General features: G+C 42.3%; 1 protein-coding gene across 2 annotated transcripts in view; it reads right to left on the bottom strand.

The window, feature by feature from the left end:
• The window catches only part of LRMDA (leucine rich melanocyte differentiation associated), a 1,160,480-nt gene that overhangs the window by 521,941 nt on the left and 612,689 nt on the right, over positions 1–25,850 (bottom strand). For both annotated transcript variants that reach the window (XM_037055995.1, XM_037055996.1), the window contains exons 3-4: positions 15,748–15,874; positions 5,896–6,035 (exon numbers count right to left, since the gene is read on the bottom strand). In XM_037055995.1, coding sequence (XP_036911890.1) covers positions 5,896–6,035; positions 15,748–15,874 — 267 coding nt within the window. The remainder of the gene's footprint in view (positions 1–5,895; positions 6,036–15,747; positions 15,875–25,850) is intronic.

Raw genomic sequence — 25,850 nt, 5'->3', positions numbered from 1 at the left:
CAGGACTGAGGCTGGGAATTTTCTTTTCTAATAAGTTCCCAGGCGAGGCTGATGCCACTGATCCTGCTGAGGACCCCTAACCAAGTGAAAATAACACCATGAAAAATACTCATTTTGGAATTACAAGAACTAAAAGGTACTGAAGTGTCCCCTTCCCAATTCTGCCAACAGCCCACCATGCCCTGTGTCTGTGGTACACATTAACACAGACAGCGGGCACATCTACCAGGCCTTCCTGCCCCTCGGTGGTTTGGAACGGTTTCCAAATATCCCTGCCAAGTGATAAGTCAGTGGGCTTTCTGCCTGCCTGTCCCATCCCAGTCTCAGGAGATCTATTTCCCTTTGTTCTAGGTCATGTCAGGGTGTCAAAAGCTGCAGCTTCAATCCTGAATGTAATACAAGCTTGCCATAAAAATACAAGAGAGGATTCCCGAAGCCATAGAATGAAGGCTTTTACAATATCAATTCAACCCTTGTAAATTTAATCCAGGGTTATTTGTTGCACCAAAATCTCTTTACCGTGATGTATTACTTAGTTACTGAGGTTATCACAGCCGTATCCTAAAGTTGCATAGTACATAAAACATTTCAGTTAACAATGCGGGAAGGTTAACTCCCCTAGATAACCTGCAATCACAAGGGCTAGTCCACATGACATGCCTCTGTCAGCTTCCACGAGCTATTGATGGTTCAATCAGTTTGTTTTGAAGGTAAAGTACAACAAAAGGGCAGTAAACTTATTCAGACTGTCAACAGGGGCTATCGGGAATGGGGCTTGCAGGTAAGTAATTCTGGGTGTTTTAAGGCTATTATCAAACAGCAATGGTTGAAGGAAGAGACAGCTACTAATAACACAGAAGGCAGCCATCATAAACCACTTTATGGCAGAAACCCCCCATCTATAAATCCTGCGACACCTGGAGACAGCTTCAGATTTATAAAACTGCTTGTTAAGCTAGGACACTGCTTAATGAAAAAAGATCCATCTAAGTTCTAAGTCTCCGGTCCTCAGCTCCAAAGGGTAACTCCAATTTTCCTGACCTTCCCAAGGTGGCTGGGCGACAGTCCCAGGGCTGGAGGATGAAGTCAGGGTACTCCTTGCTGTGATGTGGAAGGTGAGGTTATGGAGAGGAGATCAGAGGTCCTGGGAAGGAAGGTGTTTAAAGACCTGTTTGTCTCTGCAGACAGATTCTGTAGAGGGGAGACCCACACCCACAGCTTCTCAGGTTCTCTCTCTTTTCATATAGAATGGTCCATTTCCTTAAAGGACTCCTCTGAGGAGACACTTAAAACTGGTAGGGGGAGAAAAGAAACATCAAGAAGGGTATTTTTTTTTGTATGTTTGTTGCTCCAGAATAAATTTTCTCTGCCCAAATCCCAAGGTCCCGGCATTTTCCGCCTAGATTTCAAAGGGAGAGGAAAATGAATGCTCTTCTCTCCTGTTCAGAACTGCTACCTCGCAACACTACACAAGCACAGATCTCCATTGTCTGCTCCTAGGGTTAGCTGCCCTGTTTCCGTGTCTGAAGAGACTCTACTCAAGACATATGATGCATCTAGATTCTGAGGGAACTGGATGGGGGGGTCACAGGAGTTTTGTCCCACTTCCTTCCCTTTATGGCATTCTATGCTTCTACCCATTAGTTCTTGCTCCCATGTATGGGGTTAGGGTGGAGATGGTTTAAGCTACTGATGCCTTCCTGGGGTCCCTGAAGACAGTAACAGGTGACCCATGAACCATTTTCAATCCTTCGCAAAGCCTAAAACAATAGTGAACACGCCAACAAAATATCAAGCTATATTGCTTTTGACTGGATTATATCAACTTTGTTTGGTAATACTGGCTACCTGATCATTTTTTTAAAGGGTTAGCATTTGCTTAAATGCAGTGCATTGAAGAGACAAAGCTTTAAAGTATGGGGAAGAAAATTTAAAAGATGGTAGGTCTTCCTAACAAAAAACTTGGGGACTAACGGTCAAGGGCAAGAGCCCAGACTCTGCGATTGTCCTGCTGTGCATTCTTGCTTCAGCCTGTACCACCTTCCTGAGCCTCAGTTCGTCCATCCGTGTACTGAAGAAAATGAGCTAACTGGTGCCTAAGCCCCTTTTAAGCTTTAGCTTGCTTGAATTCTATGTGCCTCAAAGTTAATTTACAACAAATACATCCATGTTCTTCTTTCTTACGACTTCAATTTCCTTATGTAACTGCCCCCTCACACTTCCAGGTAAAAGAGGACTGTGAGAAAAAGTCAATAAAGACCAAAGAGTAATGAATAACTCCAGATGCTCAGAGATGACAATGATCTCACTCTAATGAGCCGAGGTGAGCTCACCTACAGCATTAATGAATGCCTGACAACTGGCAAAGGCCAGCTGATTTAGGCAGTATGTTTGAAGTCTCCGTGCAAACAATACACCCACAGGACAGACCAAGGCCCTCTGCAGAGGGTAACCAGCAATTACTCTGTGGGCTTCTGTCACTTTGATCTCTAGGTCATGACCTTTGCTTTCTTGTGATCTTCAAAGCCCAGACTGTAGATTAGCTGGAGAATGCTGGCTGGGTTATGTAAGCCACAAGTTTTACAGCTCCTCTTGGGCTGGGAAATGGTGGTAGCCCAGGACCGTCAACAGACTGCGAAGGGTCTCTTCCTCTCTCTCTCTCTCCCTCCCTCCCTCTCTTCCTCCCTCCCTTTGGCTGAGTGCTGCAGACACTGGGCAGGCCCCAGGGCTGCTCCCTTAGAGGGAACAAAGGAAGGGTGTCATGTTTTAAATAATTTAATGTTATAAGGAATACAGAGGGCCCTACCGAGGAGGAAAAAGGAAGGAGAGGCCGACCAAAGACTGCAATGGCAGGAAAGAGTGAATGACAGAGTTTAGCGACAGAAGTAGAGCTGAGAGACCAGGTATTAGCCCCACTCCCTTATTTGACAACTGAAGCCTAGTACTTGTGTACAGTTGACTTTCATGCCACTTTCTTTCCTGTCCTAAAAAAAATAAAATAATTGCAAAGGAAGATAAGAAATAGACCATTCTGGGCACCCAAGTTTCCATCCCTGATTTCTTTTTCTACCAGTCTGAAAGTCCACAGGAAGCCCAAAGTGGTTTCTTAGTACCATGGTGGTCTCCCAAGCCAAGCTCTGCCTCACCCACTCTCTTCCTGCTCAAATCCCAAAGGCTGTTGGTTATCACATTCACCTCCATTCAACATTCATCCCAAAATAGCACAGTGTGTACACACAGCAAAGCATGGTCAGGTTTAAGGTCCTATAATAACATGGCAATGGACATTTCTCAGCCATGATCTATGATGAATGGCAAAAAGAAACTCCAGGCATGGTTTGCTCCTGCCCCAGCAGGACCAGGGCACTGCTCAACAACTTGGTAATAAGTTCATGCTCACATACAGATTTAATGACCCCAGTTTTACTGTGGGGATGTTTGCCAAGAAAACCTAACCCAGTGCACAGGGGGTAAGTGAGGAAGGAAAAGGGGTGGCATGGGGGAAGGGAAGAAAAGAATTTGCAGACACCAAAGCATCTGTGAAGCCATTTCCAAAAACTCCATGAATCTAGTCACTTCCCATTTCTGGTCCAGTGGTTGGCCACAGCGTGACCTAAAACTGGGTAGACCTCTCTGAAATCAACATCTCCCACGGAAATGAAACAACAGACATACTTGTTTTGATATATGGCTGGGGTGACATATTATAAATATTACATCACATAACCACAGGGGATGCCAATCAATAAGGAATTTTTTAGACAGCACTAAATGAACCATGGGTTCTTGCTTCTGAATACACTCCTTTAAGGCTCCTACTATTGCCTAAATGATTAATAGAAGACATATTGTCAGAAAACATACTTAAAGTGAAAAACAGTAAACCGTAGAAATATCATTCATTTTTTAAGCAATTTTCTAGTGAAAATGTCACATAAATTTACATAGAGGCCCTAGTATTAGGCTCCAGATAACAGCTAGAAGGCAGGCGGAACTCGTGCTTTGTGAATGAAGGGCCAGGAAAATAGTTTAGCAAGAATAAAAAAAAGGTGGCTACATTGCTTTGTAGAAATCCAAATGCCATAGGAACTCTGGGTCCAAGTCTTACTGTGAAATCCTAAAGTTTCTTCAAGGTTAAATGAAGCTCGAATTCCAGGATGAACAAAGTGGACCTGCTTATGGGCCACAGAGCAGAACTGGTGATATACACATTTATCTCATCCAAATGCAAGCATGGGAATGCTTGTCAAATTACCAACAAAAACAAAAATGAATAAAAATTTAGAGTTACTACAAAATGAGCCTACTCTTCCACTCACCAATCAGATGCTGTATCATGAATGCGTAATGGATGCATGCACATTTCATGTTCCCACCACTGCTCGCTTCCTATTGCTCTCCAAGTATGAGCAACTTGCCTGGGGGACTTCTGAATTGTTGTAGGGGACTTCCAAATTTTATAAAATCGTTTTGACTACATGTGATTTTGGCTGTGCGAGTCCTCTAGAATCCCATTCCTCATGGTAACTTTGCCAATGTGTGCAACTAAAAAACAGCCTTCCCAGCCTCTTCCTTCAATATCTTCCAAGGAACAGGCCTGGGGAGGGGAGAACAGGCTTGGGCGGTGTCCATCTCAGCCCATGAGATGGATCATTCCTACAGAACAAAGCCCTCCCTAAAAAATCATGCCCCAACAGCCACCACTTGGATTGAATCTGAAGGATAGTCACTTGCCTGTTAACTGCGTTTGTTGACATCCAAATGGATCTAATTCCAAATCAGCAAAGGGCATCTGAGGTCCCCAAAGGGCTCTGCATCTGTCTATTAGTGCCCATGTCATGAGAGGAAGTGTGATTTCAAGACAGCTCCAGCAATGTTACCAAGCTCCTATTCCATGGCCCTCACTACTTAAGCTGTTAACGAGGAGCGAACAGGCAAGAAGATACAGTATGAAATCAGTAACACCAACAGAGGTGAGTTTTGGTCAGTGCTTCAAAGCAGATGTTTTACAAGTAGAAAAAAGAAAGAAAAGTATTTCTACCTGGAGCCCATCAAAGCACATAGTCAGTGGACACTGGGGCATAGCTTTATGGAACATAGTTATTGGCCTTGTGGGACTTTCTCTTGGGATTTTATATAAGCTCCCTTAACTTTAGTGGGAAGTTATTTCACTCCAAAAAGTGACTCTGAAGCAGACTACAGGAAGACCTTATTACACAGAGCACAGGTCAGTAAAAGATAGTCAAATCTGGACTGCTGCCTTTATTTATCTATCTATCTATCTATCTATCTATTTATTTATTTTGAGGGTTTGTTTTTTTTTACTTATTTTTAGAGAGAGGGGAAGAGAGGGAGAAAGAGAGGGAGAGAAACACCAGTATGTGGTTGCCTCCCATGTGCCCCCTACTGGGGACCTGGCCCTGCAACCCAGGCATGTGCCCTGACTGGGAATTGAATTGGCGACCCTTTGGTTCACAAACCATCACTCAATCCACTGAACCACACCAGCCAGGGCCAAATGCCTTTTTATAAAATAAAATTTATTGGGTGGAACATAACCATGCCTGCTCATTCACAAATTATGTATGGCTACTTCTGTACTATAACAACAGAACTGAATAGCTGCAATACAGACCATATGATCTCCACCCCTTTACAAAAAAAGTTTGTCAACCCTTGACCTAGACCACCCAACAGCTGTACATGTTTCTTGGCTCCTGTAACTTCAACAAAAGGAGACAATAGCTACAGGTTTTGCAAAGACGAGAGCTTAGCATTCTCATGAGTAATCTACTGCTATTTGCCAAACATCTGCTATGCACCCAATAGTACATTATGCCCCCAACGATGCTCCTTTTCCCTGATTTCACCATGCTCGAACCCCTAGATGCCCACCTGTATCTCTTGTAGTCTTCCTCATCCTTTTCCAAGCTGACCAGTTCATTGGGACATGCCACATTACCCAGCAGGCTGAGGTACTCCAGAGCTGGTGTCACTTCTGCCAGGTGATCAAGCAGGCACTCCAAGTCAGTGATGTGACAAAGGTTAAGGGTTACTATCCAGGAAGACAGACTTAGTAAGAAGAATAGACCATAACCAACAGGGAAACACTAGCAGCTGATGAGTCCAGACTGCTCCCATGAGGTGACATGGGTAAGGGTTGAAATCAGCTTAGCTGTAGGTACTTAGAACGGCTAGCTTTTCACTCCTACTCCTGGGTATACAAACCACCTTTTCTCAGGACAAGTAAGGCTGAGTTCAGATCACTTGACAGACAATGAATAAACTTAATTATTTTATCCCACTTTCCTTTCCACTATAGTTGTTTTTTTTAATGATAAAGGGTAGATTCCATGTATTGAAATATTTTACAATATGAAAATCCATAAACATGAATTATTTCTAGTAATGAAAGCAAGACATTATTTTCAAAGACCTCATTNATGGGTAAGGGTTGAAATCAGCTTAGCTGTAGGTACTTAGAACGGCTAGCTTTTCACTCCTACTCCTGGGTATACAAACCACCTTTTCTCAGGACAAGTAAGGCTGAGTTCAGATCACTTGACAGACAATGAATAAACTTAATTATTTTATCCCACTTTCCTTTCCACTATAGTTGTTTTTTTAATGATAAAGGGTAGATTCCATGTATTGAAATATTTTACAATATGAAAATCCATAAACATGAATTCTTTCTAGTAATGAAAGCAAGACATTATTTTCAAAGACCTCATTAAAAATATATCAATTCTTTAAGGGGTAATTTGTCATTAAAACATGAATGGCATAAACACAAACAGGGATTGGCCATTCCCTTATGATATGAGAGTCTATGGTGGAATTAAGCATTGCTCAGTGGACTCAATGGTGGGGGAAAAAACATTGTGTTGGGGGAAAAGAAGAACAAAGCTAGAACAAGAAGACAAGCAGAACAAGCTAGGACAGGTTTAGTCAAGCCAGGCGGGTCAAAATGCATTTCCTGACCCTGTGGTAAATCTCATGCCCTATGAAGGAAAAAATTAGAAGAGAAAGACCAACGAGAGGCCTGGTGGTAAAATTATTCCACGATTCATTGCCACAGTGGGATCCATTGTCCTGTCAAGGGAAACACTGAGACCTCCCCCCAAACCAAGTATATTCAAGGAATCACAGGAATTGGAAAGACTAGTTGACACACCAACTCTTCGATTGAGCCACATACAGATGAGCGGAGCCATAAGGAAGATGGTGATTTGACAGGCCAGAAGAGAGGCCATGGATACTAGGAGCCCATGGATACAAGGGGTTAGTCAATACAGGAGACAGAATGAGGTCCCTGACAGGGAATGACAGCAGAGCCTATGGGGGTTGAAGATATAAGGACAAAGGCAGCATATACGAGTCAAAGACTCAGAGGTCTACCTGAATTGATGAGAGAAGAGAAAAAATTTTGAAAAATTAGCTGCTCTTACTCTTTCAGGATATTATCTAATTGTGGGATGTTACCCAGATTTTTCATACTTCATTTCAATTTGTCACACAACAATAAACTCTAAACCCAACCAATATCTGAATCCAGCTCCTCACATATCTGCCAAGGGGTCACCATAAGGTACCTCATTTTAGCTCACAACCATAAGAGAGTTTTTCTTTCCTCTGGGACTGAATCGTTCCGGAATTCCTACCCACTGACCGAATTTAACTGTTCGTGGTCACACGGAATATGGTATTCTTCTCTTCCACATGATGACGCTTCAGACAGTGGAAGTTCACATGTTTTTCTTAAATCTTATATCCTCTAAAATAAGTTCCTTCAAGCAATCTTTACACTCATACTCTGCGACCATCAAATACAAAAACAAGCCCTGCTCCTTGGGAGGAACAAGACAGAGGCAAGGAGAGAGAGGGAGAGCACAAGCCAAAGGGGAAAACCAGTAAAAGATGGCCTGACCAAACTCATCCACTGTGCGTTTCAGTTGGCCAATGTCTGCCCATTTTCTAAACAAAGACAAGGACACCGAAGTTATCAAGCTTTCAAATCTTTAACAAATGACATCCAGGAACAGCCACAAAGGACCACTGCAATGAGCATAATGGGAATGGGGACATGTAGAGAAGACTAACGAGAAGATCCTGGCAGGAAGGTAAGATTGGAAATACAATGGGTAAATGGCCAATAGTAAAAACACTGATGTTTTCCATTAATGAAGAGAAAACATACTTATTATGTTTTCAATTCAAGTTCAACTGTCAATCTCTTTAAGAAAATCACTTAAATAAAACCAATTAAAATGACAGTGAATGATTTTAGGGGAAATGTGGCTTTTCCAGAAGGTCTATCTTTCTATGAATGGCAGTCATTATAACATTTAGGAGGGAGGAGGGGGAAGAAGAAGAGGAAGAGGAGAAGAAAGAGTCCTGCCACTTTTCTCTCTAGCAGTGCTGTTCCCAGACCGTGACAGAGACACCTCAGGGGCCAAGAGTGTCATCAGGTGGGGTACCCCACGCCTGAACTTGGACCTGCATGGACCTCAGTCTCATACAGGAACTGAGTCCTGTATGGACCTCAGTCCCAGTCCTAGTTTCTCCCCCTCAGGTTTTGCTCCAGTCCTCTACTGCACACATGGGACCCATGAGATGCTCCAAGGAGCACTAGACTCATGCCTTTTGGGGCATCCTAAAGCCTCAAGACCAGCCTCTATTTCTGGGGATAGGTGGCGGGGGGCAGTCAAATGATCACTACTACTGGCCAGCACAGTATTTCTTTTATGAAGTTGCAAGACAGTGGGCTATCAAATGCTGCCGACATGATTTGGGGGATTCAAATTATCTACATAGACAGCAGCCCTGAGAACCTAGGGGAAGCCCTTTCTACTATGGATAGAAAAGTCTAAACAAAACCTATTTCCCTGTTAGGGACAAACTCCATAAATCTTCATCTATTTTTTAGCTTCTCTATGAAGGTGGGAACATGAAAGAATAGGACTCACAACTGGCAATATTTTCAAGTTGAGGAAACACTGGGCAACTGAGTTAGACTGAACTCCCAGTCATTTCTTTTTTTTTTTTTCAATTTTTTTATTTAATTATTTTTCAAGTACAGTTTTCTGTCTATTACTCCCATCCCATCCCACCCCCCATCCTCCCCCCTCCCTCCCATTTCCACCCTTCTCAGTTGTTGTCCATGTATCCTTTATATAGGTTCCTCTAAATCCCTCCCTTATTTCCCCTGAAATTCCCTCCCCTCTCCCCTCTGGTCACTGTCAGCCTGTTCTCTATTTCAGTGTCTTTGGTTATATTTTGCTTGCTTGTTTGCTTTGTTGTTTAGCTTCCTGTTAGAGGTGAGATCATATGGTATTTGTCCTTCAACACCTGGCTTATTTCACTCAGCATAATGCTTTCCAGTTCCATCCATGTTGTTGCAAAAGGTAGGAGCTCCTTCTTTCTTTCTGCAGCATAAAATTCCATTGTGTATATGTACCATAGTTTTTTGATCCATTCATTTACTGATGGGCACCTAGTCATTTCTCAACATTCAGTGACTATGGAAGCCTAACATGCCACCATCCAGGGAGGCCCAGTCTAATCTGAGTAAATGTTCATATGTAAATTTACTTAGAACTAATGAAAGCTTGCATGTGAGGGCTCCTTGCTTATACATGTCTCTTCCAGGATGCTGAAAAAAACCCAAGTAATACACTCACATGGTAACATATTTTCCAAAGTTTGCAAAAGTAGGTTGCACAACTGGTTAAGATCACTGCTTTTCTTCATTAGGATGTCTTCCACTACATTTCACTTTGAGTTGGGTAACATTGATCGGCTATGGAAACTCTAGGAACCTGGTTAAGAGGAACTTACGAAGCAATGGTAATTAAGATTGAATGGGATATATTTGTGTGGTTTGAAGTCATTTCTGTGACTGGTTATTACAACAGTACCAGTAGAAATGGCTCCCAGTAATATTCCTGCCACTCAGTAATACTCGTGCTGACACCACATGTGGGAACGAACATAAAGCTGATGATGAAATGATTAATGAGTTAATCAATTCAAAGAACATTTAAGATTAAGTTGGTGAGTGTACACACACACACACACACACACAATTCCCAAGATCTTACAGCTCATATATGAAGAAAATATACAAAAGCTTTTTCAATACCTAATAATTCTAAAATTTTTACCAATGACTTAGTGGTGAAATTATAAATAAGGAGTGGTAAACCTAAAAGAAACCTTCCTAAACTATTAAAACTACAAATCAATTTTAAATAGGCTAGAATTGTCTTTCTATTCTCTCAGTATAAAATATAAATTATATAACAGAATTATAAGGAAATTTGCAGGAAAAAATAAGAAAAAGGTTTTTATACAGGCATGTGAGTATAAAAAATTTACTTTTCTAAATATTTTAATGTGCGGTATTTTAACTTAAATTTTAATTTGCTTTGATACATATTTTATTTCCAGGAACATTAATTTCCATACCTAACTTTGCATTCACAATTATGTAGTCTTTCCCTTTAAAAAGGCCTTCTCAAATTGTGTAAGTTTCACACTCCACAAAATCTAGACCTGCCCCTGAGCAGGAAGCCCTGGAGATGCAAACTTTGAATCTCTTGATCATTTCTTGGGCAAGAGGTCTAAAGGTTGGAAGAAGCTTCGGCCATCTTGTCAATAAATCCAAGGAATTCTGGATTTCTACAGTCTTTGAGACTGCTTCATTTAGGATATTGTGTATGGTAGAAGTTACTTCATCTTCCTAATCTTTTCTCTTTTTATTTTTTTATTTATTTATCTTTAGAGGAAGGGAAGGAGAGAAGGAGAGAAATATCAATGTATGGTTGCCTCTCATGAGCCCTCTGCTGGGAACTGGCCTGCAACCCAGGCATGTGCCCTGACTGGGAATCAAACCGCGATCGCGTGGTTCTCAGGACCGCGCTCAATCCACTGAGCTACACCAGCCAGGGCCCTAATCTTTTCAACTATCCACTAAATGACCAACTGGGCTGAGCCAGGTAGTCTTCCCTAATCCACACCAGGCAGGGATCACTAGGACCTCCTTCATGGATGCTATGGACCAGAACTTCATCATCAGGTTGATACCACCACTGGAGAATGAAGCAAGAGGAGGAGTTTTAACTGGTTTCTTGGTCATCTGGATCAGCAAAGACCGGCTCTGTTCTTCCTGACTGCAAGTTCCAAGATAGAATGTGCACATTCCTGAACAGATAATGCAGGTTTTTGTCAACCTGCATAGATAATTAACCAGAGGCAATCAAAGGAGGGAACTTGGAATCTGTGGCTACTCAAACCACCACAGTGGAGACACTTCCAGAGGTTCTCCTAAGGGTTTTAGTTTCCTTTTTATTTTTTTACCTCTTTAAAAAATTTGAAGCTCCCTAGCATAGTTTCATTTCTGTCCATCTGGATTCTCAGCACACACCTGGTTTCTTTCATCAAGTCTTCTCAAGAATGTTCACCATTTAGAATTTTTTAGTGTTGTCCACAGAAAGTTGCCATTGCAGAGCCCAGCTGTCATGGCTGGTCTTGCCAAGTGAGATTTCCTGCAAGGGACCAAGATCAAAGCAACACCATGGCCAGTTGCACAAGTCTGAAGTTGTTTCCCAGGTGAGAAAATAGGATGTACCCTCCCTCTATGGTAAACTCCAGGTCAAAGGGCAGCATATATAGTCATTGGGGAGATTACAACCCGAGCTCATTCTACTATAGGATTTTTTAATGCTAACTAAATCTACAGGACATATTATCTCATTTTGGTTTGCAAACAGGTCAGAAATATTATCACATCTATGTAACAATCGAGAAAACTGGGGTCAAAATCACACTGCCAATAAATGACACTGTCTATATTTAAACCTAGAACCTAAGAAATGGCATATCCAGGGAAACATGACTCACCATTTCCTAACATAGAAGGGAAATTTTATGCTGAACAATGAAAATTCTTACATGCTTTTGTGGGAGACCATAAGGTGCTATCATCCAGCTGTGCTCGGTAACTCAGTTGTTTCCAATTTGGGCTTATCCTTGTCAAGCATTGAGGCTTTGGCTAACAGTAAAATGTACCAAGAAGTCATAAAGTCTTTAGGTATAAAGTGATTTTCCATACATATATGGAAAATATATATATGGAAAATTAGTATATATATATATATATATATATATATATAACTTTTCATAATACTCTGAAATATATATTACCCATTTATAGATTAAAAAACATAACTGAGGGCTCTGACAAGCTGCAGACTTCCCTGGGATGACGCCGTCAGCTGCTGTGGGGACACTAGGCCAGCTTCCTGACTTGGAGCACATCCCATCTGTATTAATGTCTTCCTTGTTGGGGTTACAATTCATGCTATCTCTTCATACATGTGCTGAAGTACACCGGGAGACAAAAAATTAAGAAATGAACAGTGATTTAAAATGAAGTCACTGATCATCCTTCCCCGATTCACCCCTGAAGGAAGAGTAGGTGAAAGGCTAGATATCCATTTTTCCTACCATCTCAGTTTTTCCATTATTTGGGGTTGGGTATTCAGACATGATGACTGAGACCATGACCAAGTACCCACCCCTGCAGGGAGAGAGCCAGGGATAGTGTGTATACACTCCTAAGAGAAAGATGATAGAGATAGAGAAAGAGATAGAGATAGAGAAAGAGATAGAGAAAGAGAAAGAGATAGAGATAGAGATAGAGATAGAGATAGAGATAGAGATAGAGATAGAGATAGAGATAGAGATAGAGAGAGAATGTTAATGTTGGGGAGAGGAGGTCAACTCCATGGCCCATCAGTCACTACAGGGCCAGTCTAAATGAACCTAAGGAAGAAATGTGAGATAAGCTAGGAACCAAGAGATGAAGAGGTAATCTGGGAAGACCGGACTTCAGGTATATCAGGACAAGGCACCAAAGCTGAGGGCTGAAAGAGCCCTCAGAGACAAAGGCTGGGAGAACACATGTGGGAGGCCAAGCAAGAGGTATGCAGTTTGGAAACGAGGAAGTGTTCAACTGAGAAAAATGTGCCCAACGCTGGGTTTAGGATGTAGAACCGCTCATAAGCTCCCTCTGCCTCTGGGAGCAGGGCTTTGTGGGGCCAGGTACTGGCGGCTGACTCCTCCTACCTCTCAGCTCCTCTTCCTGTGTAGAGATAGCCCCTCCACCTTGAGTTTTAGAGTCGGGGCTGAAAATTAACATACCTGGGTTCTAAACTGGGCCCACCACAAACAATGAGCCCACTGCAAACAATCTATGTGAATTCAATAGTTCATACTCTCCCAGTTTCTTCATAAAATGAGACTTATTCTCAGGGATACCAAACTCACAGGACGATACGAGGGTAATATTAAATTGCACAAGTCAAAGAAGTGCTCCAAATCTATACTCTGGTGCTGGTTATAATATGGCTCAAATAACTTCAGATAAGTTCGCATAATTCTGTAGGATAATAATAATAGCTATAATACTAACCCTTATATAGAACCTACTGTGTTACTATAACTTAATATTCGTGAGATTCTTACAGTAACCATTACAATAACCTATGAGATGAGTACTATTATTGTCCCCTTCTTAAGCCAAAGCACAGGGATGTTAAGTAACTTGTCCAAGTCATGCAGTCAGTGGTAGACCTGGGTACAAGTCCAATAAGTCTGGCTTCATAATCTGTTGTTCTTAAGCACTATTTGATAGTGCTTCTCACTAAAAGATAAAAGAAACCCATAACCCATGTTCCCAAAGTCCAGTAACACAGGCATTGTATAAACATATTTAACCGTGAGTAAAACCCAAATGGAAAACTCTAAATTTGTAAAGCAGATAAAATGGGTGAGGGGGGGGGTAGGGGTGAATAACCATTATACGTATGTTTAAAAGCAAAAAAATTAAAATCAAACTGCACAAAAGAACTTGAGGTAGAACCCCATTTGATAGCAAGCTTCCTAATATGTTTAAAATAAAATTTTAGTTTGTAAAAGAGTTAATACTTATCTTTTTAGAAGGTCAATAGTTCCTTGATTCTAGGTCTCCCTTTATTACAAATAGCAAGTAAAAGCTTAAGGAGATAATATCAAGGGTTCATGTGTTAGACTATTAATGAAATGAGTCATACCTCTATGTAGTCACACCTTGTATAGTCCCCTCTCACATTGGTTCTACATTTGATATGTGACTTGCAGTGGTCATGGACAGCAACACACATGATGCCAATAGGGCTTACAAAGTCCTTGTACCTTCAGACCTGGCTCTTGGTTAATGTGAGAATATTTTCCAACTGGTCACCTAAGACAGCCAAGGAAGCCATAAAACACACTAACTATAACACTTTCGAAACAATGACCAGAACACTTAGTTGACCAAAGGATATGAAAGGAAAAAATTTCATCAACATTTCATTATAATACTGTATTTACTTATTGGCCTTCTCCTTCTTCTATTAAAGTGCCATTAATAATGACCACGAGTAGTACATTTTACAGAATAAAAAAATGTGTAAACTTATGACTGATAAACAATAAATATTGCAAATCATTATTCATTACTGACATATGCATATATGTATATTATATTTAACTTAACATATGCATCTGGTTTTATATCATAGTCTAGGGGAAAATGTCCTGATCCTTTTTCTATTTCTAACTTAGTATGTGATCATGAACAACTGATTAAACCACACCAGGTACCTGAACTTCAGGTCTGAAGCAATATAGTAGAATAAAGAGAACTTTGGATACAGCCACAGTTGGGGTTGAATTTGGGACCCAGCATCTCGTAAAACGTCTGGCTGTAGGTCTATATGTCACTTCCTTCCCCACCTAGGTAAAAGAAGTAACTACACCCTTCTCATGGAGTTTGATAAGAATTAAAAATACAGGGTAGGGCAAATATAGGTTTATAGTTGTTTATACGGAAAAATAATACAAGAATAAATAATACAAGAATAAACTTTGCATTTCATGTACTCACAACTGTAAACCTACTTTTCCCCATCCTGTAATACACTTAAAGTTACACAGGGCCTGATCCACAGGAACGCTCAGTAAAGATTCTGATTCCATTCTCAGCCTCACTTGGAATCCAGAGCAATTAGTCTGAGTCTCATCTCACCATTTTAAGAAGAAGCCATATGCTAGACTGGTTGTCACAGGCTCTCTCGTGACCCTCCTATGATAAACACGATGAAAAACAAAGACAGGCCTAGGCTTCACACTTATTCTCCACCTTAGCCCCTTCCCCGGTCTCCTTCACCAGAACTGTTGCCTAAGCCTGCAACAGAGCATACCAGAAACCTCTGTGAAGGCCAAGTTTGCTCAGCAGCATTACCCTCTACTGCCCACCAGAGGCCGCCCTCCCACACAAGCCCAAGCAACCAGAACCTGGATTCGCCTTCTTGGCAGCCGTGACATTATTTTCTTTCTCTATTTTTATCTATTAAAAAGATTTCTTCAGAGCCATAACTTAGATCTCTACACTAAAATGGAGCAACAGGAAGATATAATGGTGCATTTCATTTATGAATGACCTATAATAAATTACTCTGAAGTGTCCCGAGTGCCAGCAGACAGAACGCTTTGTCTGCCCATGGACTGTATTTCACATACTTTAATTTAGCTGACACATAAAACTCATTTGACATTTTGCAGGTATTTGCATGGGGCAAGGGAGGAGAGGTGGCGAAGTGGAGGGGACCACTCTGGGGCTGGGCGGGGAGTGGGGGCAGCAGGCAGAGCCAAGGATATTTGGTTCTTGTTGAGGGTTAAGGTATGAAGCCTGGGTAACCCTGGCAACACGAGGTCATTCCCGAGCAGATTGTTGTCCAAGATGAGTTCCTCCAGGCTCCCGAACGCGCTCAGTCCTTCCAGTGACCTGCAATGACAAAGGCAACAGGAAAAATGATCCTGCACTAAATCAGGGAGGCCATTATGAGCCGAAATAAATATTTTAACCTTCCCTTTCAGGACTGGGAATAGTTTGGGCTTGGTGCCTGTCAGCAAAGTGAATGACAAGAATTAGTAGCGGGAGCTGGGGCGGGGGCGGGGGAGAAGGGGCCGCTGGCACTCACCGCATCCTTCACGCATTGCCAACATGAAGGATGAGGGTCACTTAGTGAGTAGCCAGGATCCAAAACAAAGGGCTTCAGATACGGCCTGCAGGATAAATTTGTCAATGTCTTGTGCCTTCAGGCACCCAGCCTGGGCTGACCCTAACCTCCATTCCCAAGATAAATAACTCTGTCACAGTTCACCTTCATTCCCTGGACACAAATTTAAGTTGTCATCCATCATTCCTGCCCAGAAATATCATACCCCTCTTACAATAATAAATATAACTTCAAGTATCATTTCTTAGCGGTTCTCCTCTGCACAGTGGTAGGAAACAGCAAGGAAAGAATCCTTTCTCTTCATTCACCGCCTTTGACTCTTTTTCTCTGCTTTTTTCCGTCACTAATCACTTAATTTGCTTCTGCCCAGTGTCCCTGTGGCTGCCCCCAACAGCAAGGCAGCTAGGAAGCACATAATCACTCTGGTCTGAGAGAGCTGTTTCTTTTTCTTTCAAGACTTCTTGTTCTTTGGAGAACAGAGGTGGGAGGTAGGGGAAATTCCTATTTCAATGCTCCTGGCTTGAAGTTACTGTTTTAATTTATGGAAAGTGGATTTCTCACTTTATTTTTGAAGGAAGTATCGAGTGCAGCAATGTAGATGTCAAGGCAGTAAGTAAATAGGCATCTGAAGGAATTAAGTACCTAGCTCAGGAAAGAAAAGTATCAGAAAAGGAGAGACAGCCTTGTTTATGCGCTTAGCTGAACGCTAACTCTTAACGTGGGCTCTGGAGTATTGGGGGTGGAGGTGGTGAGGGGCAGTGGTATGCCTGTGCTGGCCATGGCGCTCGCAGACATTAATTAAAGACAGCCACCCGGTGGAGGGACATATGCAGACACACATACTTCCCGCTCGGTCACCTGCCAGATGCAAGAGCGGTGCTGAGCTTGCACGGGATGACAGCTAAGCTCCAGCATCTACCAGAGAGTGGACTCACGTGGGATCTCCTGGCTGGGCAATAAAATGTGACAAATCAGGGAGGTGTTGTCTACTCTATTTATTCACTTACTGATAGCACACACATGACAGACCCACCTGCCTGCACGTGCAATGCCTGTGCATCTGGTGTGGGTGTGAACTTCAGCACAAGAACTTTCTCAAGGCATCTGCATCTCCCTGTGGGACCTCTGCCAAGAGGACTTGGAAACAGAGTTAGTACTTGGGAGGTGAAATATGCATTGTGAGTATTTAATTAAATCCCCAGACTCTACTGGGCCCAGAGCTCCACCAGCATGTCCCATTTCTGCCTGATCCTCAGAGTGTCCCACCAGGGCCCAGCACCATGCACCCTCCTGTAGCCAACACTACCTGCTCTGCAGCGGGAAGGCAAGGCCAAATACATTTCAGGTTTAGGATCAGTGGGGTCATTAAGTCTCATTCCTTCTTCCTCCTTTCTCATCTTCTTCACATTTCAGGGAGGAAAATGTGACTTATATTCCTTACTCAGGAAGGTCTTGAATTTTGCATCAGCTCCACTAGTTATGTGCAATGTGACTTTGGGAACAATAGCCTATCTGAACAGTCTTGTTCTGAGTTGACTCCAGCTCATAGTATCTTGTGGAGAATAAGTGAAAGAAGATTGACAACTTCTGTTTCTTCCTTTTCTCACCCTCCTGTCATACACTGATTCTTCTGGAAGCCCTGACTTGTGTGACAGGGCTGTTCAGGATGCAGAGGGTGGGCAGATAAACAAACCCACAAAGGTGTGCAGGAAGTCTGCATTGGGAAAGGTCGAAGTCTTCTGCAGGGAGACTTCGACCTTTCCCAATGCCCCTTCTTCCATGGGGTTAATGAGTGAGGATCCCAAAGTGGTTTCCAGAACTAGGCTCTGTGGACCACAAGGGCAGTTGAGGCCACCTCCCACCTCCCCGTCAGGGCACCTTATGGAGGGCTAATAAGTCCTTTGTGCACAAACATCAGTTGGGTTCTGGTCAGAGGCAGCATCCAAATGCACATTGTTCTCAAGTTATGTTATGCAAATACTCATATCATGAGAATCAGCAAACAGTTGGCAACTGGCAAGGAAAAGAAAGCTCCCTTCCAAGAGTGCTTCAGGGGAGGCATAAAACAAAATGACAAAGCATGAAAAGGGACAAAGCCGGTAACACTAGAGGGAGTGCCCACAGAGACCGCCTTTCTCTCTTAAGGAGGCCCCAGGAGGAGCCCAAGACTGGCTTGTGGAGCCAGACTTCAGAGAGGAATGGGGAAGCTCAGCTCCAATCCCCCTCCACCTGCCTGGTATAGAGATTCCTTTTGCTATGTAATGTTATTAGCTGCTCAGTTAAAAGGGAACAATGTTACATGGTGGGGAGGGGGGGCTGCTAATTATAAATCCCTGTCTTCAGGTCATCAGTGTGGTATACTCTTGGTGATTTAATCAGATAATTCAGAGCTGAGGGATGGGGGACAGGAGGCAAATAGATTACTGAAGGGTAAAACGGAAGGGGACAGCATTTCTGGGGCTCAGCTAGCATGTGGAAGCCAATAAACCAACACCTAGAAGATGGTTTTCTATTTTACTTGAAAAAAGTTTACTTTTGCTGTTGTCATTATGGCTGTTTTCTTGGAAGGAGAGAGAAAGAAATTATTTGCATCGATCTTTAAGTTCATACCCCTATATTCAAAATGCCTGCAAATAGATATGTGCTGTTAAATAAAATGACAAGGCAAAGAGGCTTTGAGGAGCCACGAGATCTATGCTGTTTAATGGGACAGCTACAGTAGCTATAAGGAAAAGATGACAGGGCTGTAATTTCTCTGCTCTAACCTTGTGTGGGGACAGCAAAATGTCCCCCAGTCCCATAAGCCCCGTGGAAGGGGCAACTGCACTCAGGGTCTACTCACCAGCTTGGTTGGCAGTGGCTGCAGGCGTCTGAGGGGTGGGCTGGGAAAGAGAGGCAGGTATGGTCAGGGGCTAGAGCAGGAGGACAAGGCTTCAGCTGCTCCTTCAGCACAGCCAGCTAGAGAGAGATGCGCCCAGCCCCGTCAAGAGACGTCAAGGGCAGGCAGGGAGATGGGTGTGCAGTCTGCTCTGCTCAGTGTGGCAGGTGCTTTGCTCTGGAAACCTAATCAGCACCTCAGAAGCGCATTGCAGGCTGTGTGCCTCCCACTGCACCGGCAGGAAAGCTGCCCATTATCTCACCCACAGGTATCATCTCAGTTACTCACGTGCAGGGCTCTGGCTGGGCTCCCCCAGGAGCGGCTGCGGCTGCGGCTGCTGGGAGAGTCCCAGTGCCTTTTCCAAAGTCATATCAAAATGACAAAACATCACAACGCATTCAGTTCCAGCGGATTCAAACACAGAGAACTTTTAAGTTTCCACTGTAATTAACCCTATCCTCGTTAAGATAATTATGATCAAGCTTCCTGTCACAGTTAATATCCCAGCATCATTGCCCGTGGCTCACACTCTGCCCTCATTAGCTTATAAAAACAGCGGCACCAAACAGACAGCCTCCCTTTCCAAGCTAGGCCAGTGGCTGTGAGCCGCCTTGGGCAGGGCAGCAGGTCCACAAAAGGGCTATCCCTTGAACCCCAATCCCTTTTGCTCCTGGTGGGCACACGCTCAGCGGCCTTCATTGCTTTTCCAAAAGTTAGCCGCTTGTCAGAACTGGGAAGGAGAGGGCCAGGCCCGGAACCAGAGCAGGGCTGGGAAAACTGGGGCAGGAGAACTGCTGCCCGATATTCATATGCAGCCATTAGCCCTTCTTGCCCCTTACCTGACGAGAATCTAAAGGACACCTCCAGAGCCCCTGGTTCAAGAACAGCCAACTTCATTCTGGGGTATATGCTGTGGTGAGAATTAATCCCTCTGTCCTCAGCTCCCAGCATACACCAGGAACAACGTGTCTGCCTGGTATGACGGGGGCAGGGAACGAGGGAGACAGTCAACCGCAGACCCTAGGAAAGACATGTGTCTCCACAGTTGGCCTCAAATCCAGAAACAAAGGTTAGAATATTCTCAAACCAATTCAGAAAATAAGATCTTTACCTATTTCCTCCACTGCATTTACCTAAGTATCCACATACATATTCTGAGCTGAGAAAATGGGGAGGCCGTGGAAATTCTAGAGGACCTAACCTGCATGTCTGCTGTCTACCACACTGGCTAGTTCTGCACACTCACAGGGGTCCTTCTAGATGAATTCTGCCTGCCAGGCTCCCAACACAAGGGGATCTCAGTGTAAGCCCCGTGAGACCTGGAAAGTGCCAAATGTCGGTGGGGGCTCAGGACCCCTTTGCCAACTGACGACTCCTCGGCCACAAACCCTGTCAGATGCTGAGAGAAAAGCCACCAACAGAATCCCCAGAGCAGGGCAAAGAGAAGGTCACAGGGTGAGTGGCCAGGAGCTGCGAGGGTGACCCTAAATCTGCATTCTTTTCGAGCCAGAATGCTTCCCTTTCCTCACCCTGTGGCCAGCACCCACACAACAGTTCTGGTTATTAAACCATTTAAACAGAGGTCCTTACCAATTGGTAAATCATTGCAGCCCTGAACACCTGGGGTTCCCCTCTCTGTTATCCTGGCCATTCCCAGGAGCCCCCAGGCCTTTCCACAACTCAGCAACGAAGTGGTTAATATATCCACATTACAGGGGCTCTAAGGACCCTGCTATAGCCAGGATCTATTTGGTCAATTCAGTGGTGAAGTAATTTAAACATCACTCTTGAGAGAAAACATAGTAACTTGTGCCCCTCTTATACCCTCTACCATGCCAAGTACTCTGCCTAGCACAGAGCTGCCCTTAGGAAATATTTACAGATTGACTGACGAAAGAGGCCATGACCCCAGATACAGGACAGGATGGGCATCAGGGAACCAGAAGAAAGAACAGGAGAGTTGTAACACAACTGGCCATGTTCCAAAAAATGGCCCCAGGCAGTACAGACATTTTTAGAAAGGCTATTTGTATGGTAGTAATATACTACATATAGTAATATACTATAGCATATTCCATATAATATACTATATATATATATAGATATATATATAGATATATATATAGTTGGCTCTACATATTTTCTCTAGATTTTTCTGTCATTCAGGTCACAATCAGAGATATATGTACAAATAACTATATACTACAACAATATCAATAGCAGGTAAAAGTGTCTGTTGAAAACAGAAGAAGACAGAAAAGTCTTGGGGAATATAAGACAGTGGACACCAACTCGGTATATACTGACAGTATATCACACAGAATTTTTCAAAGTCACCCCCAAAGCCCTATCAGGCCCTGTCAGGATGGATGACCCCTGAGCTACAGAGAATAAAATTGAACACTGGCATAAGAGATCTGAATCCAAGACCAGTCAAAAATCTAAGGTAGTAAGCTAGGTATTTGTTAACTTTAAGTGGCATCAAGTGTGAAGCCATCATGCACCCTACCTAATAACGCTGAGAAAACTATTAAATGTGATTCTAAGGAATCACAGAGAATAAGTAAGAAGCAGGAAGCCTAGATATGGGAACTTGTAGTTCCAGTGATTTGAAAAGGTAGGCGAGATTCTTCATGCTTTGGATCCATAAGTTTATAACCTTGTCTACACGAAGTTGTGGTCAGAGTACACCTCTGAGGAACTGGGATTTGCTTGCCCTAGGGCAATGTAAATCATGTATCTGGTCATTTATCCTTTCCGCTTTTGCTTCCAGTAAGCTCAGAGCCAAACTATGACCCAACTGTAAAAAGGTCTCTATATCTGCTTTTGAACTTCATTGTTGAGGCTTATAATTTTTATAGCCTTGATATATTATTTATCTATATATTAGTTTTGTTTTATTAACTCTAATAGGCTAGCTCAAATCCCTTATATAATGGGGTAGTATGGATATCAATTTAATATAGCATAGATTCTCAAACAGGCAGTTTCTTTGCATTAAGGACAAGTTCTATGAGACTAGATATTAACGTGAATAGTTGACAAGGAGTAAAGATGTATATTGTATTCAGATTTTAAAATGGCTTGAAAAGGCTTCTAATGATATTATTGTGATGGGAGAGCAAAAAATAGGCTAGAAAATAACAACTTTAGGTAAGGTCATAACTGGTCCAGAAACTTGAAAAATATTTTTTTTAAATCTTCATCTGAGGCTATGTCTTTATTAATTTTTTGAGAGAGAGGAGAAGGGAAAGAGAGAGAGAAAAGCACTGATGTGAAAGAAAAGAAACACAGATCGGTTGCCTCCTGTTCAGGCCCCAACCAGGGACCAAACCTGCAGCCTAGGTACGTACCCTGAGTAGCGATAGAACCCACCGCCCTTTTGGTGACGGGTGCTCCAACCAACTGAGCCAACCTGGAGAGCACACGCCTGAAGAACATTAATTAATGGCTCAGCTTGCTCTCAGAGAAGGTTCTGGGGACTTTGTTTTTTTTCCTGATAACTTGATAAGGCCATGTTCACTACATGTACGGAAGCCAAGACCCTAGGAAAATTCTCAGAAGGATATAGGAGCTCCCAAATGATACTGTTGGATCAACCCATTGTTTCAGCCCAACAAGATGATATTTCAGAGTATCTAATGCAAACACTTAAACACAGATTTAAAGTTCAACTACCTGAAAGCACCAATTTAAAGAAAAAATTAAAAGGCAAGTGAAAATAATTGCAATCTTTTCCAATAGTCTAAGGTTTAACACCCTTAATATGAAAAGAGCTTTAAAAAAATAATTAAGGAAAACTTGAAAACCCTAAGAAAAATGAACAAGAGACAGGGACAGAAAATACACAAGGAATAAAAAGGGTCAATAATGAAAATGGGTAAAATTTCAGCTTCACTGGGAATCGAAAATATTCAGATTAAACAAGATAGCAAATACACTATTTTCTTAAATCTTAACATAGTCTTGTTAAAAGTTCAAGGTAATAGACTAATACAACATTAATGGGGAGTGAAACTATTTTAACCATTTTGGATGACAATTTAATTAAAAGGCTTAAAATGATCACCTTTTTAATCTAGTAATTCTAAGAATTTATTCAGTAAATATCAAAGAAATGTGCATATTTAAGTATGTTCACTACAGCATTATTTATAGTGAACTGTAAATAAGCCTAAATTCCCAATGATGGAGGAATGATTGAATATCTGCATAACAAAATGCCACACAGTAATTAAAAATGACAGTGTAGCTAAATATCTACTGATCCAATAATACTGTCATGGAATCTAAGCACTTCAAGTTAAGTTATAATATACATACTTGAGTGTACACACTAAGATCTCGTGTAGGGAAATGGAAAGGCATCTGTGTGATACCCTCAATTCTCCACACAAATTTTCATCTGTACCATGTTTTCCATGCTGACGGTCAATAGTCGTTAGGCCAGTCTTTATTGTTTCTAGTTTATACACTTCTATCACGATGCACAACTTTGCACATAGGAATTATATGATGATTCTGCACATACATACACAAATGCCCTTCAAGGTACACATGAACATACATATCTACATATTTATCTATCAATTGATCAATACATAGATATATCTAAGATAGATACATGTATATATCTAAGATATATACCTCTAACACCTGGTTAATGCGTTTATAGGTTTTTTCTCTTTTACAGGTTTCACTAGTTGCTAGATTTTCTATCATGAATAAGTATTTTATAATAATGAAAAACAGCAGCAAATATTACTTTTAAGTAAAACAAGACAACTTCCCAAACAGAAGATGAATGAGCCTTGAATAAAGAGCAGTGGGTATAAGGAGGGCTTAGTACGGGGGTGTCAAACTCATTTTTGCCGGGGGCCACATCCGCTGTGTGGTTGCCTTCAAAGGGCTGAAATAATTTTAGGACTGTATAAATGTAACTACTCCCTAACTGTTAAGAAGTTAAAATTACATTCGGCCCTTTGAAGGCAACCTCAAGGCTGATGTGGCCCCCCCATGAAAATGAGTTTGACACCCTGGCTCAGTATAAAGCATCACAATGGGGCTGCTAATCTGATTGGCATCCATTCTACTGGCCCCTGAGTAACTCTACCTAGGGGAGCTTTGTTTCAATTCTGATTGCCAGACTCAAAGGGGCATCAGGACTCAGGAACACCATACACGGAGAACAACCAGGTGGCCAGAGTGTAGGAAAGTGTGGTTTGAAGGAGTCAAGATAACTAACTAGGAGCAGAGGAGACTTCGTTTCAAAGTACTAAGACTATGCCATTCCAGAATGCAGTAAAACAAATCGGAAGAAAATTATGTAAGTTGGGAGGAGACATCTTGGGTCAATTTTTTTAAACTTGCAAAAATAGAGGACTATTTGCCAAAGGATTGAGCTGCCTTATGGACCACTGTATGTATTGGGTCAGAGACTACAGTCATGGAGAACATCTAGAGCACAGGTGGCAACACAAGTCCCGCAGGCCAAACCCGGCCTCCACCGTGTTTTATCCGGCCTGGCACCTTGTTTCTACCTGGCAGCAGTGCCAAGCTCCAGCTTAACTGTGAAGGAGCAGTTACATTTATACAGTCCTAAAATTATATTCAGCTCTTTGAAGGCAACCGTGAGGCTGATGTAGCCCCTGGTGAAAATGAGTTTGACAGCCCTGATCTAGAGAGAATTTCTGCATAGAAGAGAAGATTTGGTAACCTCTAATATTCTATCCAGATACTGGGCTTATTTCACTAGGGCTCCTTCCTATAACCACAGTTTAGAAGGGCTGCCAAGAGCTGCCCCTTCTGTGCTAGAAGGGTCCCTTAGAACTCAGCCTGGTGGAGAGAGGGCAGCAGAGAGTTCTGACTCTGTCACTCTCCAGCACACCAAACTCTGCCCCTCATTCTGCTCCTCCAGGTGGGACTGTGCAATTCCTCTTCGATGCTCTTCTATCTGTGGGGACATCCCCATAATTGAAACAGACCATGCCAACACATTGGTCTGTTATAGTCTGTAAACTAGAAGCCACAACTCTATTTTTGTGAAATACGCTCTATCATGGACTTCTTTGCAAACTCATACACTTTGGGTTCTAGGGAAATTTTAGGGTGCTCCATTTTCCCCTTCATAGGTGACTAATGCTCCAAGAAGTAAAGTGGCTTACCTGAAACCATACATGGTGACCAAGCCATATCTACAATGTTTGGATACGTGGTGCAGTGTTCCCTCAACTACATGATGGTAAACTACCTGTAAATAATTCTTAGTTGAGGTACAGAAATGGAAATTCACCAGTGTCACACCCTTTATCCAAATACTATGTATAGCTTTGTAATCCATTGATAATATGTACTCAATGTTACTCATAGACTCAGATGGTCTTCCAATTATATTGCCTTTCAATCTATACGTCCTTCCTATCCCTCCTAGACCAATCCCCCGAAAAACTAGTTACTACAGTTTCTTTTTAATGCAGTCCTCATGAGGTTAAGTATTCATTAGATAGAGCTGGGTTGAAACTTATCAGCTAATGGTCCCTTGGCATGTACCTCTATTGCTTATTTATTCATTCATTTGCAAAAATGTGTGGAGTGCCAACTCTGTGGCCAGTACTTCACCAGTCTCAGGAGCTACAAAGATGACTGTGGCATGATCCTCTACCCTTAAGTAATAGATACAGACAGGAAAGTGGTTACCAGATAGTGCAGGGTAATTAACAGGTTAGATCGGGATGATAAGCACCACTCTGAAGAGTGGAAGGTGGGTTAGAGAAAGCTGCAAAGAGGAGACAGGCTTGAACTAAGTCTCAGTTTAATTGAATTCTAATCTTTTGAGCATCTACTTATATTTATACCAAATTTGG

The sequence above is a fragment of the Sturnira hondurensis genome, unplaced genomic scaffold (genome assembly GCF_014824575.4).
Source record: "Sturnira hondurensis isolate 20B ecotype Veracruz unplaced genomic scaffold, ASM1482457v3 Scaffold0008761, whole genome shotgun sequence".
NCBI lineage: Eukaryota > Metazoa > Chordata > Mammalia > Chiroptera > Phyllostomidae > Sturnira > Sturnira hondurensis.
This window is presented reverse-complemented; position numbering and strand designations above follow the sequence as displayed.